The sequence below is a fragment of the Geotrypetes seraphini genome, chromosome 1, assembly GCF_902459505.1.
Source record: "Geotrypetes seraphini chromosome 1, aGeoSer1.1, whole genome shotgun sequence".
Lineage (NCBI taxonomy): Eukaryota > Metazoa > Chordata > Amphibia > Gymnophiona > Dermophiidae > Geotrypetes > Geotrypetes seraphini.
In genome coordinates this window covers 129,632,506-129,653,559 of record NC_047084.1, presented here as the reverse complement: position 1 = coordinate 129,653,559, position 21,054 = coordinate 129,632,506, and the positions used below count along the sequence as shown (strand labels likewise).

Genomic DNA, 21,054 nt, shown 5'->3' with positions numbered 1-21,054 from the left:
ACATAGTTCCCACCCCGCCCGACGCCCGATTCACCCCCCCAGCAGGACCGCTCGCACCCCCACCCCGAACGACCGCTCGCACGCGCTCCCACCCGCACCCGCATCCACGATCGGAGCAAGAGGGAGCCCAAGCCCTCTTGCCCGGCCGACTCCCCGACGTCCGATACATCCCCCCCCCCGGCAGGACCACTCGCACCCCCACCCCGAACGACCGCTCGCACGCGCTCCCACCCACCCCCGCATCCACGATCGGAGCAAGAGGGAGCCCAAGCCCTCTTGCCCGGCCGACTCCCCGACGTCCGATACATCCCCCCCCCCCGGCAGGACCACTCGCACCCCCACCCCGAACGACCGCCGACTTCCCGACAATATCGGGCCAGAAGGGAGCCCAAACCCTCCTGGCCACGGCGACCCCCTAACCCCACCCCGCACTACATTACGGGCAGGAGGGATCCCAGGCCCTCCTGCCCTCGACGCAAACCCCCCTCCCCCCCAAGAACCTCTGACCGCCCCCCAGCCGACCCGCGATCCCCCTGGCGACCCCCACGACCCCCCCACCCCCCTTCCCCGTACCTTTGGTAGTTGGGCCAGAAGGGAGCCCAAACCCTCCTGGCCACGGCGACCCCCTAACCCCACCCCGCACTACATTACGGGCAGGAGGGATCCCAGGCCCTCCTGCCCTCGACGCAAACCCCCCTCCCCCCCAAGAACCTCCGACCGCCCCCCAGCCGACCCGCGATCCCCCTGGCGACCCCCACGACCCCCCCACCCCCCTTCCCCGTACCTTTAGTAGTTGGCCGGACAGACGGGAGCCAAACCCGCCTGTCCGGCAGGCAGCCAACGAAGGAATGAGGCCGGATTGGCCCATCCATCCTAAAGCTCCGCCTACTGGTGGGGCCTAAGGCGCGTGGGCCAATCAGAATAGGCCCTGGAGCCTTAGGTCCCACCTGGGGGCGCGGCCTGAGGCACATGGGCCCAACCCGACCATGTGCCTCAGGCCGCGCCCCCAGGTGGGACCTAAGGCTCCAGGGCCTATTCTGATTGGCCCACGCGCCTTAGGCCCCACCAGTAGGCGGAGCTTTAGGATGGATGGGCCAATCCGGCCTCATTCCTTCGTTGGCTGCCTGCCGGACAGGCGGGTTTGGCTCCCGTCTGTCCGGCCAACTACTAAAGGTACGGGGAAGGGGGGTGGGGGGGTCGTGGGGGTCGCCAGGGGGATCGCGGGTCGGCTGGGAGGCGGTCGGAGGTTCTTGGGGGGGAGGGGGGTTTGCGTCGAGGGCAGGAGGGCCTGGGATCCCTCCTGCCCGTAATGTAGTGCGGGGTGGGGTTAGGGGGTCGCCGTGGCCAGGAGGGTTTGGGCTCCCTTCTGGCCCAACTACCAAAGGTACGGGGAAGGGGGGTGGGGGGGTCGTGGGGGTCGCCAGGGGGATCGCGGGTCGGCTGGGGGGCGGTCGGAGGTTCTTGGGGGGGAGGGGGGTTTGCGTCGAGGGCAGGAGGGCCTGGGATCCCTCCTGCCCGTAATGTAGTGCGGGGTGGGGTTAGGGGGTCGCCGTGGCCAGGAGGATTTGGGCTCCCTCCTGGCCCGATATTGTTGGGGAGTCGGCGGTCCTTCGGGGGGGGGGGAGGGATGTATCGGACGTCGGGGGGGGGCATCAGGCTTTCAGGATGGGGACAGACCTTCAAGGGGGGACAGTGCACGGAAGTCAGGGGGGGTGAACGGAGAGTCGGGACAGCGCACGGAAAGTCAGGGCGGGCGAAAGGAGCGTCGGGCAGCATGCGCGGTATACCAGTGAGCGCGGTATATCAAAGTTTTTGTGCAAATCATCGTGATTTCTGCGCGCTATATTCGTGTGCGCGTTTTATACGGGTGCGTGTTATTTGCGTGAAAATACGGTAATTTTAATTTTTGGTGGAACTCAGTATGTCACATATACAGAATGGAAAGATCAATAGCGGTACAGAATGGAAATTATAAAAATTTTATTAAAATATGGGAGCCATTAACATCTTTCTGTCATGATTAAATGCCATTTTTCTATTAATTACACACCATTTAGTATTGGGTGGGGGGAGGGTTTCAAATATATGATCTTATAATGAATAGAGGGATTTGAGGGAGGGTGGGATGAGGGTTACATTTTTAAATATAAGGTATAATGATAAAATGTTCAAGTGCTCAAACTAATTGTGTTTATTATGAATATTTGTACACTTGATGAAAGTTTTAAAATGAATAAAGAATAAAAAAAAAAAAAAAACTTTAATAGATTCAAAAAAACAGAGCAGTTACACCACACTATAGATAAACAGTCAGCTCAGTTTAAATCCCAATAATTAAATAATAAACTCAGTGCTCAAGTCTAAAGAAACAGCACATTTTAAATCCCAATAAATAATAATCACAGTACTCAAATCTAGAGAAACATAGCCACGTTAGGGGTTTTTATTGCCGATTGTAACAGCTTTTACCTCCACAGCTTGCAATAAAAAACCCTAATGTAGGGGGGAAAATCGAGAAAACAAACTACAGTATTTCTAAGAAGATGATAAATCAGAGTCAGCTTGTTAGAGATTACAAAGAAGAAGGGTAGACAAGAAACAAACAGAACATAATAATTCTCAAACATTACTTAGTTTATGATTCTCCCATAAATAAATATTGCTGTAAAAAGGTAAAACTTATCAGGCTTCACTTTGATTACATGGGCTTTTATAGTTTTAGCACTGCTTAGGGAAAAAACCATCTTTGGAGTACAGTTACCTTCTCTACAGCATTACATAGCTTTTTGGGATATTTGGGTGGTGCTGTAATAGAATATTTCCTATCTGAATTTGACACAAAAAGACTCTCTTCTGTTTATTTCACCAGCTGTTTGTGATATTGGCTCAGCTTCCTTCAAATATGACATGCGCCGACTTAGTGAAATTTTGGCTTTTCCAAGAGCCTGGTATCGGAGAAGTATTGCCAGACGCCTTTTTCTGGGTGATCAAACCATCCATTTGCCAGGTAGGTTGACCTTCCTATGAAGAATATTCTAAGAATTACATGAGGTCTCAGGTTTCTGTAATATTTTAATTAGTTTCTCCCCTTTCCCACCCCACATCACAAAAATGTTAAATTTGTATAACTCATTTTAAGCATAATCGTTTTATTAAATTTTTCAAACAATTCAGTTACAGCAGGAAACTGCACAAGACAGGAAGTAGGAAGTTTTGGCTCTTGTAGCTCCCGTTCCACCAAGTAAAATAACATAGACCATCCCTAACCACCCATCTGACATCTCCCCTCCCCTCCCTCCCACTAATCCCTTTTCCCAAGGAATCAAATGAGGGATGTTCACAATGGTAAGTCATTAACGACCAGGCTATGGGTATGCAAAGGAAGAATTTGTATATATGGCTCCCCTGGAGACCAGAATTTTTCTTTTCATTTTACAGTAAGGCACACATGACATGCCTCCATAATACATTTGAAAGAAAACTCTAAACCAGTGCTTATCCATTGTTTGAGAATAGGGTCCATTCCTAAATGACCTTGTATAAAAATACTCTCCAGGACAGGGAGATTGAATTACCGCATCTCCTTACTGTTTCCCATACAACAGTCATTAAGCAGTGCCTCTCCTAAATCTCATACCTGAATGCTGAGAGCAGGATGTGGCGGTTATTCAATACAAATAAAGCTGCTGCCTGACCATCATAACTCCACATCCTCACCAAGGACAGGAGTCCAAGCTCAGTGTGGACGCAGCACCAGACTGCTGACTTAATAGAGTTTGCACAGAAAGGAATAGTGTCAGTGTCGGTGTCAGCAGTTTAGTAGCTTAGTTCAGAAAGTCTTCATCTGAATTATGTTTTAAGTTTAACTTGCAGACTGATTAGTATTGTTATCTGCTAATTTTCCCATAGCATCTGGCCCAGGGACACCAGACTCTATCGATGGGATTATCCAGCACCTTTCTCCTGAATCCTCACGTAAAGCTTACTTTCGAACATGGGAGCAGCCCAGTCAGTCGGCCTCCTTCACACCCATGGCACAGTCACCCAATGTTTTCAATGACCACACACCAAACAGCAGCATGTCACCAGGAGTAGTCTCTCACAACTTAAAATCTCCAGCAACAACACGATCCAGGAGTGTGTCCGACTCATCAGCTCCAAGGAGAGGTATGGAAAAATGAGGCCATGTTTTGGTAATTTACGCTTCTCTTCATGCTCTCAAGCCGATTGATGGAATTTCACACAATCTGCCCTAATGGGAGCTGTCAGAGTTAGGGTATCTTTGGGTTGTACAATCTGTAGCAAAAGTCCCTCATCGTCCTTTGTGTTTTCTAAATCTTACCCATGTTTCAAGATCATGTTTTGGAGCCTGACTTCCATTTCAAATTCTGTTGTTGGAGTTTTTGTAGACTGCAAGTGTTTCTCAGTCAAATTTATTTTCCCATTTCTGAAGTATTTAAAATTTCTGGTCTAGGTCTCGAAGCAGAAGCACTATTTGAATCATTCAAAAGGTTGATTAAATCTTTTGGTTTTATTGTGGTGAGAGATCTCATAACTCATGTACAGTCATGTGAAAAAAATTAGGACACCCCATGAAATGTTCACATATCGATGTCAAATCTTTTTTTTATTGACATATGATACTATTTTATTTGGCATGTCAATGAGAGCGAAAAGTCAGATTTCGTCAAATAACAAGTTTTTATTTATTTTGACTGGAGTTGCCATTCAACAGATTATATTCAATTGGAAAAATTATGACAGATTAAACTACAGTTTTTGGTGGAATTCTTTATGTCATATATATAAAATGGAACGCACATTAGCAACACAGAGAGGATATTTTGGTAAATTTCAGAAGATTTGGGGACCATTAACAGACTTTTGCAATGAGTAATAAGCATTTTCCCAAAATAAGATATTTGAAATGAAGGGATATGGATGGGTAATATTTAATCAAATCCTATAATGTATCCTATATAATAAAACACTAGCCGCGCATGCGCACTCAGACCTGTAATCCCTGATCCGTGATCTGTAGGTCCGTGGCCAGAGTGCGTATGTGGCGGCTAGACAAAGCGGGAGAAACAGACTCGAGCGTTGTGGCCGACTCACGATGGGAGGATGCGCCGCAGCAAAGTGCTGCACAGTTACTGGAGGGGGAGAGACATATCGCTTCTGCACCGGTACAAACATCCCTCCAGCGTTGGCAGTCGCTGCACATTAAACAGGCTGCTTCGGGCTTTCTCCTGCAGTTGAGTCCCTCTGCCGCGTCACTAATGATGTCATCAATGATGCAACAGAGATACTCAACGGCAGAAGAAAGCAGCGAACCAGCCTGTTTAACGTGCAGCGACTGCCAACGCTAGAGGGAGGTTTGATATTAAAGTCATCTTGCTGGGAGGGTCACAGAGTCAGCGGGGGTTGGGCTGGGAGGGGAGAGAAGCATCTGCCTCGGGTGATTCAGGCAGCAGCAGCGTTTACAATTCGCTGCTGTTGCTGGCTTCAGGCCTTCCTCTCTGGACGGTCTTGCCTGCTTCTTGTTTTCATGAAGACAGGACCGGCCAGAGAGAAAGACCTGAAGCCAGCAACAGCAATGAATTGTGAATGATGCTGCTGACCAATGAAGTAGTTAAATGAGGAAAGGGAGCAGAGGGGGAGAGAATGGCTTGGAGGGAAGGAGGAAGGTATGCCAGACCAAGGCAAAAGGAAGGAGGAGATGGAGAGAGGCCATATGGGAGAGAAAGAGAGAGATAGAAAGAGAAGAGAGGGCAGTGAATGGAAGGGGCAACATAGAGGGTGAACAGTATTCTAGCACCCGTTAATGTAACGGGCTTAATGACTAGTAAGAATATATAAATATTTTTGATGTATTAGGGATGGAACTTTTGTAAAGGGAGGGAGGGGAGGAGAGGTTTTCTGAACTGATATTAATTGTTTTAGGAGTAGTATATAATATTTAATATATTCTAGAATATAGGTATTGATTGAAATGGGGGTTTAAATGTTACATTTAAATGGTACATGAAAGTAAATCAAGTGTATTTTATAGGTTCAAGTGATTTTTTTTCTGATACACTTGTTGTAATCTGTAAAAATGAATAAAGAATTTAAAAAAAATATATATATTTTTTATTTATCTCTGGAAAAGAAAGTGATGTAACTGCAGGTAAACAATTAAACTTTTCCTTGATTTACTCATGCAATGTTGCTACTCTTTGGGTTTTGGCCAGGTACTAGTGACCTGGATTGGCCACCATGAAAACAGGCTACTGGGCTTGATGGACCCAGTAAGGCTAGTCTTATGTTCTTAATCAGTGAACACATGTAACCTTTTCTTGCTTAGTTCACATTTAGAAGGTGATGTTTCCTCACCTACGCATGATGGCACTTAGCAACAGCTCAAAGGGTAGTGTTTTAAAACCAAACATCCAAAATTAGTTTTAATGTTATCAACAATTGTGTGGTTATACACAAATGTGTTGAATGGAAATGGTGGCAGCAGATATGTCCAATACCAAATGGGATGGAAAGGGCGAAATGGTGGAATATAAACCCTCAGTTACCATTTTTTCTCTTAAAAGGGGGCAAAAATGGTATCTTGGTTTATATTTGGATGGGTTTATATTCAATTATATAAGGTAGTATGATTTGTGCATTATATGTCTGAAATTTTATTGTACTGGGCAGAGTCTGAGGGCAGTCTGCAACCCCTTATATGTATCCAGGGTATATGCTAAATACTTCCCTAGTGTACATACAGAAATTCTTAATCGTTTGTGAAGTTATACTATCTTAAATATATTTTCACTGTTCTTTACTTTACAGATTCACTGGTAAAAACCTCAACATCCTCCTTCAATAAACCAAATAAATCAGCAAGCCAGCAGGGTTCCCCATGGGAAACATTAGTTGTGTTTGCCATCAGCCTGAAACAACTGAACGTTCAAATGAACATGAGCAACGTGATGGGCAATACCACGTGAGTTCTGAGGATGCAATAAGTGGGTTTCTTTAGAGAATTATGGTGCACTGAAGAGCAGTAAAACAGCACATGAGCTGCTGCTCTGTATTGTTGGCACTTTAGTTCTGTTGAAAAAGCATTGCAGGATGGTGTCTTCTTCACATGTTCATAACGCACAAATCTGGGTGGTGCCTTTCTTGTATTTTTGAAGTAACCGTAGTCTGTGGGGTTCATACACTTGATTTAAGAACATAAGAATAGCTTTACTGGGTCAGACCAATGGTCCATCAAGCCCAGTAGCCTGTTCTCATGGTGGCCAATCCAGGTCACTAGTATCTGGCCCAAACCCAAAGAGTAGCAACATTTCATGCTACCCTTCCTTGTAAAGCAGTGGCTGCCCCCATGTCTTTCTCAATAACAGACTATGGACTTATCCTCCAAGAAATTATCCAAACCCTTCTTAAAACCAGCTACGTTATCTGCTCTTACCACAACCTCAGGCAATGCGTTCCAGAGCTTAACTATTCTCTGAGTGAAAAAATATTTGTTCCTATTGGTTTTAAAAGTATTTCCCTATAACTTCATCGAGTGTCCCCTAGTCTTTGTAATTTTTGACGGAGTGAAAAAATCGATCAACTTATACCCGTTCTACTCTACTCAGGATTTTGTAGACTTCAATCATATCTCCCCTCAGCCTTCTATTTTCCAAGCTGAAGAGCCCTAACCTTTTTAGTCTTTCCTCATACGAGAGGAGTTCCATCCCCTTTATCATCTTGGTCGCTCTTCTTTGAACCTTTTCTAGTGCCGCTCTATTTTTTTTTTTTTGTCCGCTCTATCTTTCTTGAGATAAGGAGACCAGAATTGAACACAATACTCCAGGTGAGAACATAAGAATTGCCATCTCCGGATCAGACCTTCGGTCCATCAAGTCTGGCGATCCGCACACGCGGAGGCCCAGCCTGATGTACACCTGGCGTAATTTTATTCACCCATATCCCTCTATGCCTCTCGTAAGGAGATGTGCATCTAGTTTCCTTTTAAATCCTAGAATGGTGGATTCCGCAATATCCTTCTCTGGGAGAGCATTCCAGGTGTCCACCACTCGTTGCGTGAAGCAGAACTTCCTGATATTTGTCCTGGACTTGTCCCCTCTTAGCTTCAGTCCATGTCTTCTTGTCCGTGTCACAGAGAAATTTAGACAATATGTTTCTAGGCATTTAAACTAGAAGGTGGGGGTGGTGTATGTATGGACAATTATAGAGACCACCCTCGGCAAAAGAAAAGATGTGATAGTAGTAAAGATTGCATCATATACAATATCAGAAACTCATTTCTTAGTATTGCAACGGAAAGTGAAACGAAACAAAAATCTATACGAAAAAGCAGATTACCGCTGAGAAATAGCTGGAAAGAGATGACCACAAATGCTCGCAGTCTAAGCAACAAAGTTCATGATCTGCAAACCCTGATGTTAGAGGCAGATCTAGATATTGTCGCTATCGCAGAGACATGGTTAAGTGAATCCCATGGACTGGTTTTCGGAAACACCATAATACAGAGTACTCACTGCTAGGCCTTGTCAACACTATTCATTACTATTTAGATCACCATAAATCGGTTGCTCTTTTTTCCCTGGATCTTTCAGCGGCTTTTGATACTATAGATCACGCTATCCTAATCAATCGTCTGGAATCTATAGGTGTCGGAGGACAGGTACTGGATTGGTTTAAATCTTTTCTCTCTAATCGACTCTCAACTGTTATAATGAAAGAAGATCATTCTACTTCTTACACCTTGCCTTTTGGTATACCTCAGGGCTCTATTCTGTCTCCACTTTTATTCAATATCTTTCTCTCACCTTTACTTACTATCTGTCAATCACTGGGCTTTACTTCATTCTCTTATGCCGATGACATTCAACTCCTTCACCCAATTGACCCAGAGAACGATAATGAAATTACAGAAATTAATACTAAACTTGATATAATTAAAAACTGGCTCTACAACAATAAACTTTCATTAAATATTAAAAAAACACAAACTATGTTATTTACATGGAAAAATGATATCACATCTATATCACCATTTATGCTTGAAAATAATCCAATAGAACCTGTATCATCTATAAAAATTTTAGGTGTAATCATTGACATGAATCTATCCTTCCACGATCATATAAGTCAAACGGTAAAATCTTGTTTCTATAAATTACGCCTAATACGATCTATTTCATCTTTTCTAGAACCAAAATCTATCAATATTCTGGTTCACTCTATGATAATTTCCAAATTAGATTATTGTAATTCTTTACTGTATAACATATCTCAAAAAGAAAAGAAAAGACTTCAAATAATCCAAAATACTGCCATAAAACTCATACACAAAGGAAAAAAATACGATCATGTTACTCCTCTTCTTATCAAGTCGCATTGGCTACCTATCAATCATCGGATAACATTTAAAATAGCTTTCTTAGTTTTCAAGGTACTATTGTTCAATACGCCATTATTCATATCTAGAATGATAACCCCTTATTGTACAACTCGACTCCTTCGATCTTCCCAGCAAGACTTATTATTGGTCCCTTCACTAAAAATTGTTGGAACAAGGAGAAATGATATGTTCTCTGTACTAGCTCCCCAACTCTGGAACACCCTGCCTCTTTTTATCAGAAAGGAAAAAGATCTTATTTCTTTTAAAAAATTATTGAAAACTTTTTTGTTTAACGATGCTTTTAACGATTAATTTCCTTTCTTTTCTCCCTCCTTTATATTGTCTTTCCCTTCCATATGTTCTTTCCCTTTATTAAGAGAAATATTGTCTTTCCCTTTATATTGTCTTTCCCTTCCATATGTTCTTTCCCTTTATTAAGAGAAATATTGTAACCCTTTCCCTCCTTTCCTCCCTGTTATGTTTTGTTAATTTTTAGGTAAAGAGAAATCCTCTCTATTTTATTTAATTAATTAATAATTAGTTGTGATTGTGTTTTGGATGTTTTGTAATACTATTATGATATTATGTTTTTTATAACTTGTATTTTATTGTACATCGCCTAGAAAGTTTTATATAGGCGATTAATCAAAATAAACCTGAACTTGAATGGGATGCAAACATACCGGGATATAATCTTTTTAGGAAGGACAGAGATGGTCAAAAAGGTGGAGGAGTAGCTCTCTATGTAATGATCAATATCCAAATGCAAGGGACCTGGGGAAAGGAAGAAGCGATATGGATTGCTCTGAAAAGAGAAGATGTAACTTCTATCTACATGGGTGTAGTCTACAGACCGCTGACTCAATCGCAGCAAATTGATAAGGATCTGATTGTGGATATCCAAAAGTTTGGAAGGAAAGAGGAGGTTCTGCTGTTGGGAGATTTCAACCTGCCGGATGCGGACTGGAATGTTCTGTCTGCGGAATCGGAAAGAAGTAGGGAGATTGTGGATGCCTTTCAAGAGGCTCTACTCAGACAAATGGTGACGGAACCCACAAGGGAAAAAGCGATATTGGATCTGGTCCTCACAAATGGAGAGAGTATCTCTAATGTTCGAGTGGGTGCTCACCTGGGAAGTAGCGATCATCAAACGGTTTGGTTTTATATAATGGCTAAAATGGAGAGCGGCCGCACATTACTTAAAGTCCTAGTTTTTAAACATACGGACTTTAATGCAATGGGCGAGTACCTGAAGAAAGAGCTGTTAGGATGGGAGGACATAAGAGAAGTGGAAAGACAGTGGTCTAAGCTGAAAGGAGCGATAAATATGGTTACGGACCACTTACCAAGCTGTATATCTTATCTTATACTTGCTCAGCAAATAGTACTTCTATAATTTTGCCTTCTTAAAGTCTATGTACTCTGTATTTCCTCTGACTATCTGCATACTGTAATTCGCTGAATGTCCAGCTCTCTTGATTGTAAACCGCCTAGAAGTCGCAAGATTGTGGCGGTATAGAAGAATAAAATTATTATTATTATTATGTGAAGAAAATTAATAAAATCAAGAGAAAAAGGAAGCAAATATGGTTTTCCAAACTTGTGGCGGAGAAAATAAAGGCGAAAGAGTTTGGCGTTCGTGAAATATAAAAAAACTCAAGAAGAGGAGTGCAGAAAGGACTACAGGGTGAAACTGAAAGAAGCCAAGAGAGGGATACGTCTGGCAAATGGGTAAAAATGTAAAAAAGTGAGACAAAATTTTTTTCAGATATATTAGTGAAAGGAGGAAGATGAAAAATGGAATTGCTAAACTAAAAGATGCTGGGAACCGATATGTGGAGAGTGATGAGGAGAAAGCAAATGTGCTAAACAAATACTTCTGTTCTGTGTTCACAGAAGAAAATCCTGGAGAAGGACCGAGATTGTCTGGCAAAGTTACACGAGAAAATGGAGTAGATTCTGTGCCTTTCACAGAGGAGAGTATTTATGAGCAACTTGAAAAACTGAAGGTGGACAAAGCAATGGGACCAGACGGGATCCATCCCAGAATACTAAGGGAGTTTTGAGAGGTTCTGGCGAGTCCTATTAAAGACTTGTTCAACAAATCTCTGGAGATGGGAGTGGTTCCTGGGGATTGGAGGACAGCGCATGTGGTCCCTATTCATAAAAGTGGTCACAGGGATGAAGCAGGAAACTACAGGCCTGTGAGCCTCACTTCAGTTGTTGGAAAAATAATGGAAGTGTTGCTGAAAGAAGGGTTAGTGACCTTCCTAGAATCTAATGGGTTACAGGATCCGAGGCAACATGGCTTTACAAAAGGTAAATCATGCCAAACGAACCTGATTTAATTTTTTGATTCGGTGACCAGAGAGCTGGATTGAGGACATATGCTAGATGTAATTTACTTAGATTTCAGCAAAGCCTTTGATACAGTTCCTCATAGGAAGCTGTTGAACAAACTTGAAGGGCTGAAGTTATGACCCAAAGTGGTGAACTGGGTTAGAAACTGGCTGTCGGACAGACGCCAGAGGGTGGTGGTTAATGGAAGTCGCTAGGAGAAAGGAACGGTGAGTAGTGGAGTCCCTCAGGGTTCGGTGCTGGGGCCAATCCTGTTAGAAGGAAAAGTGTGCCTCTTTGCAGATAATAATAATAATAATAACAGTTTATATACCGCAATACCGTTAAGTTCTATGCGGTTTACAAAAGATTAGTGGAGTACAAGTTGAGTTGATGTACAAGTTGAATTAACTTAAGGGATGTGGGGAACAATGGGGAGAAAGGGCAAGGGAGGGGAAAGAGGAAAGTGGGTCAACTGTCTAGGTATTTCAGGAATAGGTGGGTTTTGAGGCGTTTCCTGAATACCTCATAAGTGGTGGGCAATAGGAGTTGTTCTAGGTCTTTACCCCATAGAGCAGCCTGATGTGAGAGAAGATGCTCATGGTGTTTTTTTAGTTTGCATCCTCTAACCGGGGGAGAAACGAAGTGCGAGTGGGAACTTCTCTTGTGTTTGTTGGCTAAGAAGGAGAATAGGTCAGTGATGTATTTAGGGGTTAGACCGTAGAAAACTTTAAAACAGAGGCAGGCGAACTTAAACTTTACACGAGCCTCCATCGGCAACCAGTGTAGCCGTTTGAAGTATGGCGTCACGTGATCGAACTTCTTTAGACCGAAGATTAGATGATACCAAGATTTGAAAGTAGACACCAAAGAGGGAGTGGAAAATGTGAAAAAGGATCTGCAAAAGTTAGAGGAATGGTCTAATGCCTGGCAACTAAAATTCAATGCAAAGAACTGCAAAGTAATGCATTTGGGGATTAATAATCGGAAGGAACCGTATATGCTAGGAGGAGAGAAACTATATGCATGGACGGGGAGAGGGACCTTGGGGTGACAGTGTCCGAAGATCTAAAGGTGAAAAAACAGTGTGACAAGGCTACTGCCAGAAGGATGCTGGGCTGTATAAAGAGAAGCGTAGCCAGTAGAAGGAAGAAGGTGTTGATGCCCTGTACAGGTCATTGGTAAGTCCCCACTTGGAGTATTGTGTTCAGTTTTGGAGACCGTATCTGGCAAAGGACGTAAGAAGACTTGAAGCGGTCCAGAGGAGGGTGACAAAAATGATAGGAGGCTTGCGCCAGAAGACGTATGAGGAGAGACTGGAAGCCCTATACCCTAGAGCAGGGGTGCCCACACTTTTTTGACTCGCGAGCTACTTTTAAAATGACCAAGTCAAAATGATCTATCAACAATAAAATTTAAAAAAAACACAACGCACACTGTACGCATAGAAAATGTTAATTATCATTCCTATTCCTGGGTTTTTTCAAAGAGGTCAAAGCAGATGACTCTATGCACTGTCACCTCAGTAAAAACCATACAAAAATAGACAAATACCCACCCCCCTCCCTTTTTAACTAAACCACAATAGCAGTTTTTAGCACAGGGAGCTGCGCTGAATGCCCAGCGCTGCTCTCGACGCTCATAGGTTCCCTGCGCTAAAAACCACTATTGCGGTTTAGTAAAAGGGGACCATATTATAAAATGGACAGCAGATTTAAATTCAGACACATTTTGATCACTAAATTTAAAATAAAATCATTTTTCCTACCTTGTCTGGTGATTTCATGAGTCTCTGGTTGCACTTTCTTCTTCTCACTGTGCATCAAATCTTTCTTCCCTTCTTTCAGCCTGTATGCTTCCTCTCCTCCACACCTCATTCCCTCCCCCAACTTTTTCTTCCTCTCTCCCTGACCTTTCTTTCTCTCTTCATGCCCCCTTTCTTTTTTTCTTCTTTCCTTTTGTCTCCCTGCCTGCTCCCTTTCTTTCTTTCTCCCCGCCCTTCCCCAAGCCACTGCCGCTGCCATCAGCCGCTGCCATCGAGGAACAGGACCCAAACCGCCACCAATGGATAACAGGCCCCAAAGTCGACAATGACGACGCCCCAAGCTCTCCTTGCTTCGGGCCGACCAGCATTCCTCTCCCCGACGTAAATTCTGCCGTCGGAGAGGAAGTTCTGCCCAGCCAGGCAGCGATTAGCTGACCCGAACTTCCTCTCCGACGGCAGAATTGACGTCGGGGAGAGGAAGACTGATCGGCCCGATAGATCGCCAAGGCAAAGTGAGTCCTGGGTGATCGACTCACTTTGCCTTGGCGAGCTACCGGTCGATCGCGATCGACCTATTGGGCACCCCTGCCCTAGAGGAAAGGAGAGACAGGGGAGATATGATTCAGATTCAAATACTTGAAGGGTATTAACGCTGAACATAATCTTTTCCAGAGAAAGGAAAATGGTAAAACCAGAGGACATAATTTGAGGTTGAGGGGTGGTAGATTCAGAGGCAATGTTAGGAAATTCTACTTTATGGAGAGGGTAGTGGATGCCTGGAATGCGCTCCCGAGAGAGGTGGTGGAGAGTAAAACTGTGACTGAGTTCAAAGAAGCGTGAGATGAACACAGAGGATCTAGAATCAGAAAATAATATTAAAAATTGAACTAAGGCCAGTACTGGGCAGACTTGTAAGGTCTGTGTCTGTATATGGCCATTTGGTGGAGGATGGGCTGGGGAGGGCTTCAATGGCTGGGAGGGTGTAGATGGGCTGGAGTAAGTCTTAACCCATTTGGAACCCAAGCACAGTACCGGGTACAGTTTTGGATTCTTGCCCAGAAATAGCTAAGAAGAAAAAATTTAAAATGAATCAGGTTGGACAGACTGGATGGACCATTCAGGGCTTTATCTGCCGTCATCTACTATGTTACTATGTATTGTAAATAATTTTTTTTCCTGCTCTATTTTGTCAATTCTTTTCAGTATTTTGAAAGTCTTAATCATATCCCCTTGCAATCTCCTTTTCTCATGGAGCGATACAGGGGCATTATAACATTCTTAGTCTTGTTAACCATCCCTTTTTTAATAATTCCTACCATGCTGTTTGCTTTTTTAGCCGCTGCCACCGCCCCACATTGGGCGGAAGATTTCATCATATTGTCTACGATGGCACCCAGATCCTTTTCTTGGGCAATAACCTCCAAGGTGGACCCTAGCATGGATCCTGTAACTATGATTTGGGTTATTCTTCCCAATGTGCATCACTTTGCATTTGTCCACATTAAATTTCATCTGCCACTTTGACGCCCAGTCTTCCAATTTCCTAAGGTCTGCCTGTAATTTTTCACAATCCACATAACAACTTTGAACAGTTTAGGGCCATCTGCAAATTTAGTCACCTCACTCGTCGTTCCAATTTCCAGATCATTTATAAATAAGCTAAATACAGTAGCACCGGTCCCAGTACAGATTCTTGCAGCACTCCAATGTTTACTCTCCTCCATTGAGAAATATGACCATTCAACCCTATCCTGTATTTTCTCTCCGATAACCAATTCCTAATCCACAACTAAACTTTGCCATCTATCCCATGACTTTAATTTTCTCAGGAACTCTGTCAAAAGCTTTCTGAAAATCTAGATACACTACATCAACCAGCTCATCTTTATCCACATGTTTATTCACACCTTTAAAGAAGTCAAGCAAATTGGTGAGGCAAGATGTCCCTCGGCTGATCCCATGCTGACTCTCTCATTAAATTATGTTTGTCTACGTGTTCCACAATCTTATTTTTTATAATTGTTTTCACCATTTTGCCATGTGAATCGTGGCTAGGGAGGTGTTTTACAATGCCTAATGCTATTTCCGGCATTAGCCAGGCCTACAGTGCCATTAGACATTGTAGAGCATCTCAATAGCTGCGATGCAGGTGCATACATTTTTTAAATGGCTTTTTCTTGAACCGACTGCAGCTGATAAGAGGGGGGGGGGTGGGAGGGTTTATTTTATTCATCTTATAATATAAATAATTTATCAATATATCTTGTTGTATCATATGCAGTTGCCAAAGGAAGGGGAGGGGATGGGTTTATAATTGAGAAATAGTTAGTATACTTATTAAATATGATATACTGTTTCAAGATTATAGTAAAAGATTATATAATGATACATTATATATATAGTAATGTATGAAGGAATATCAAGTGTGTACATAATGAAATTGTATAAATTTAAGTGGTACACTTATTGTTATATGAAAAATGAATTAAAAAAAATCTTAAATGGCTTTTTCAACTTACGCTAGGTGCTGGTAGGATACCTACTGGTGCCATTTATAGTGTGAAAATATGGAGGGGTTAAAGAATTGGTTGCAACCTACTGTTGCTCTTATGGACAGTGATTGTGAAAGGGGAGGCTCACCAGTGAGTGAGTTGTGCAACTGTACTTTGCTAAGGTTCCTGGTATTGAGTATAAGTGGAATAGTCTCTTTCTTTCAGGTGGACTACCAGTGGCTTGAAAAGCCAGGGCCGTCTCTCAGTGGGCAGCAACCGAGATAGAGAGATTAGTATGTCTGTTGGTCTAGGAAGATCTCAACTAGACTCTAGGGGTGGTGTAGTTGGTGGAACCATAGACGTTAACACCCTGGAGATGGTTGGTAAGTAAATGGAAATATTAGTTCTACTACTTAGGAAAATATCACTATAATTAGGCATTCATAACCTTACTAATTCACAAATAATGCCCTAGCTTTGTATTTGTTTTTTTACTATTTGCTTGTGTGTAAAATGTGAAATTATATTAATTATAATAAGTGATGTGCTCAGAACACCTCTACCATGGTCATATCCAAAGATATTAGGACCACGAATCAAGAGGAACCAGCATCGCACCATCTTGTTCCCACACCTTATTGAAGATAACTCTTACTTTGCCTTAAGTAAATGGAAATAAAACAGGAGAAGCCATATCAAATCTCTTAATGGACTTTTGAGCTTAGAAAGCAATAAAATCCTACCTCGTCACCTGACTCCTCAAGACAAGCTAGCATTCAGACGGTTACTCCCAAACCACAGTATTCTTTTATATATATATATATATATATATATATATATATATAATTTCTTTTTTTTTCCAAATCTTTATTCATTTTTTCATCTTACATCAAGTATACCATATTATATCAATTGAATCATATACATTACTTGAAATTTTCCATATATCTTCATAAATACATAAAAATATATCCCTCCCCCACCCACCCTTTTCACAATATTATAATCAAAAATAACATACATGTATTGTATTCATAAATATTGATAGAACCTATAATATCATTTCAATATAATTCAATTCAGAATAGTACAAGATGAAGACATACATTACATAAATAATGTAAGACAACATATAACCAATTTCCTAGAATAGAATCTTCCTAGCCTACAATAATGAGAGAGTTAGAGGAAATAACAAAAAACCTTAAAATATAAGGAAAATAATAACTCGGAAGCCCCGAGTTAAACCTTTTTGTGCGTTTTCTTTTTCTGACTCCATATCTAAGATCAGCTCTTATTATTATTATCCTGCCCTTGTACCCGTGATTTTATTTCTTGTTCACGTAACTCTAGAAACTGCTGTAAGTGTACAATACAGGATCCCAAAAAATAAAATCCTTATCCTGAAGTTTAATTACACACTTACAAGGAAACTTTAGGGAAAATAATGCATTCAAAGATAGTACACGGGTCTTTAGATTTAAAAATTATTTTCTTCGGTATTGAGTTGCTCTAGTCACGTCAGGAAAAATTGACACTGTATCTCCACAAAACTTCATAGATCTATTTTTAAAGTATAATCTCGTAATCATGTTTCTATCCAATTCGCTTAAGCAAGTAATCAACAAGGTAGACCTAGCTGGTATCATATCTTGAGAATCTTCAAGAAAGTTAGTTCAAATTCCACAGGTACCAATAGATCCAACCCCTGATCAGACATCAACTTCTTTTTTCTGAGGTATATAATAACAATTCAATACCCAAAGAGTCTCCGCATTTGTTAATCCTAATACCTCCTTAAAATATTTTCTAAGCAAAATTTCAGCCGAAATTAAATGGGTTTTAGGAAAATTAACAAAGCAGAGATTTTTCACTCTAGCTAAATTCTCCATATGCTCAAGCTATGTATGGATAACACTTGAATCTTTAACTGCAGACATAGAAACCTGTTGCAGTATAGAAATCTGTGTTTTCACTACTGTCATCTCTTTATCTAACAAAGCCAAGTTAGTCAACATTTTCTAATTTTTTAACAGTTTGCATTGAAAAATCTGAAGTTTGTTTAATCACTGATCTTAGCATACCCTCCACAATCTTATTTATTTGCCATAAATCCCTTAAAGTTATGTCCTTTGAATCCTCTGGTGGGCTCGGATCTGCCCTACTGACCTCCAACCCGGAAACTGCAACTGGAAGTGAAATAAATTGTAGCTTGGAGGAGGTGGTCAAATCTGAATATTCACCTGAAGATACTATAGGAACCGAATTGGATCCCTGGACATTGGCGGAGAGGAAGGAGTTCTATCAAGTGGACTTAAAGATGCCCCCGATGTTGAAGCCATATTTTGAGTCATTGGTGACATAGAGACCAAATGACGGTCCATAGGGCCGGCTGAAGCTGGGGTAGAGTTTTTGGATTTGACCTTCCTCTTGCCCATAAAGACGTACAGAAAAGTTCTTACCCAGAGATCTTCCCGCATTCTCGCGACTCCTCGTGACACCCAAGGGGCTCACGGCCACGCGCAGGAGCTGCAGTGTTCTTTTCAGAAGGAGGAGACGGACCCCGATAACATCCCAGTCCATCTCCTCAGAGGCCTGCCCGAAATTGGCAGCAGTCCCAGGCAGAAAAAGCCAACAGTTGAAAAAATAGAGCTGCAGCTTCCTTATGAAGACAGGTAAAAGTCCACCTTTCCGCACTCGCCTTCCAATAACTCCCCCAGTATTCTTAATAGATATTCAACTGATTGACTCTCTTCCTGTGCATGCAGCTGAACTAGACTCATCTCACTGTACCCTATCGCCTTACTCTTCTGTTCCTTGTTATTAACTGTTATACATCTTGTTTGCTAACTGGGCTCCTCGGGGAGGGCGGGATATAAATCAAACTAAATAAATAAATAACTCAGGAAAACTCTGTTCTTAGAAACTTCTGATACCTTTTTTAATTGGTGAAAGGATATTTCATTACATTTTCCATCAGTATAACATTAAGATGAAGCAATATTGTAATTCTAAAACTCAGTTTCCTCATCTTCTTTTAATCTAGGTATTTTTTCTTAGAGCAGAATAAGGAGGCCATTTTAGAACCCTTGCATAGTAATTCTAGGTGTAGATGGAGACTTGACTACACATGTAAACAGCAGTATTAGAATGCAGAGTCAAAGGGGACATGTTCTGACATGGTTTAGGCAGGAAATATACATTATCCCAGGACAAGCAGGCAGCATATTCTTGACTGATGGGTGACGGCACCGACGGAGCCCCGGCACGGACACTTTTAGAGTGATTGCACTCTAAGAACTTGGAAAGTTCTAGAGACCGCACCGCGCATGCGCGAGTGCCCTCCCGCCCGACCCCGACGCGCGGTCCCTCAGTTTCTTAGTTTCCGCGGAGCTAAGAAGTCGCATTTTCAACGGCTGTTGAAATATTTTTTCATTCGCCTTCCCGCTCGCGTAAACTTTTTCGGGTTCTTTTTGCCCTTCCTTTTTTCTTTCTTTAAAAAAAAAAAAAAAAATATTTTTCTCTTGTTTTTGTCAAGTTTTCTTGATTTGACCCGGCGGGGCCTACTGCCATCATCGAGGCCTCGGCCTTCGATTTGGCAGAAGCCGTTTTTACGTTCATGCCCCCCCAGCCCGGGTTCAAGAAGTGCCAGCGGTGTGCACGGCCTATTTCCCTGACAGACCCGCACAACTGGTGCCTTCAGTGTCTGGGTCCGGAACATCAGGCCTCTACCTGCACCCGCTGTGCCACTTTGAAAAAGCGGACTCTCAAAAATCGAGAGATACAGCAGAGACTGCTTTTCGGCACCGACATGTCCGACCCCGCGTCTTCGGCGCCGGTCTCGGTACCTGTTTCGTCGGCACCCACCTCATCGACGCCACGCGATACCGCGTCGACGTCGCAACATGCAGGTAAGCCGGCTAAGAAGCCTTCCCCGCTGGAACGTCCTCCGGTCTCCATTGCAGAGAGTCCAATCCTGCCGACCGTGAGGCGCCAGCGGAAGCGCTCCGCCCCTATTGAGGTGAGTCCCTCGACATCGGGCTCCTCATCTCCGGGGCGTCGAGCGGCACCGCAGGTACCGCAGAAGAAAAAAGCGGTACCGGTGCCCTCCCTTGATGATCGCATTGCGGCCATCTTGCAGGTTCAGCTGAAGGAACAGCTCAAACAACTCCTTCCAGCTCTCCTGACACCGAGCCCTCCGGTATCGGTCCCCACTGAGCAACCGGTACCGATCGTGGAACAGTCCGTATTGTCACCATCCACTCCTTCGGTACCGGTACACTTGACCTCATCGGCATCGATGCCTGTCCTCGCACCGGAGCCTAGGTCTCATCACCAATCGGTACAGACATCGGCTCCGGTGCGACCGATAACATCGCCCGGTACCGCGTCGGTGAGGTCGGGTAAGTCGGTACAGAAGTCCCGACACCGAGAACCATCCACCCCTGAGTCTCGGGACCGTGGTCCCCATGTTCGAGACCCTGATCTGTGGGGCGACTCTGAAGAACCTCTTCAGTCAGAAGGGGAGTGTTCATCAGAGGAAGACGAGCCTGTTCTGCAGGATATTTCCTCCAAACCTGATTCCACCTCTTTCTCTTCTTTTTTACGAGATATGTGTGAATCTCTTTCCATTCCTTTGGAGGCTGAGTCTAAAAAGTCCAAAGCTTTTTTGGACGCTCTTGATTTTGACCAGCCTCCAAAGGAATTCTTGAAACTCCCTTTACATGACATCCTGAGGGAGACCTTTTACAAGAATCTGGAGACTCCTCTTACTATCCCGGGAGCCCCTCGCAAATTGGATTCCCTTTATAAAGTTATCCCTATTCCTGGTTTGGATAAACCACAGCTCTCTCATGAGTCTCTTCTTGTAGAATCCACCCTCAAGAAGTCCTTAGGAGCTAGTGTCTATGCCTCTGTCCCTCCTGGCAGAGAGGGTAAAGCCATGGACAAATTCGGTAAGCGACTTTACCAGAATGCGATGCTTGCTAATCGTTCTGGTAACTATGCTTTTCATTTTTCGTTTTATTTGAAGCATCTCCTTACCACCATGGCTTCCTTTGAGC

The 21,054-nt window shown here is 43.1% G+C and overlaps 1 protein-coding gene across 9 annotated transcripts in view; it reads left to right on the top strand.

Annotated features, from left to right (window-relative positions):
• Window positions 1–21,054, top strand: part of KIAA1109 (KIAA1109 ortholog) — a 908,505-nt gene that overhangs the window by 747,544 nt on the left and 139,907 nt on the right. For all 9 annotated transcript variants that reach the window (XM_033938537.1, XM_033938601.1, XM_033938589.1 and 6 more), the window contains 4 exons: window positions 2,870–3,007; window positions 3,910–4,167; window positions 6,829–6,982; window positions 16,217–16,374. In XM_033938537.1, coding sequence (XP_033794428.1) covers window positions 2,870–3,007; window positions 3,910–4,167; window positions 6,829–6,982; window positions 16,217–16,374 — 708 coding nt within the window. The remainder of the gene's footprint in view (window positions 1–2,869; window positions 3,008–3,909; window positions 4,168–6,828; window positions 6,983–16,216; window positions 16,375–21,054) is intronic.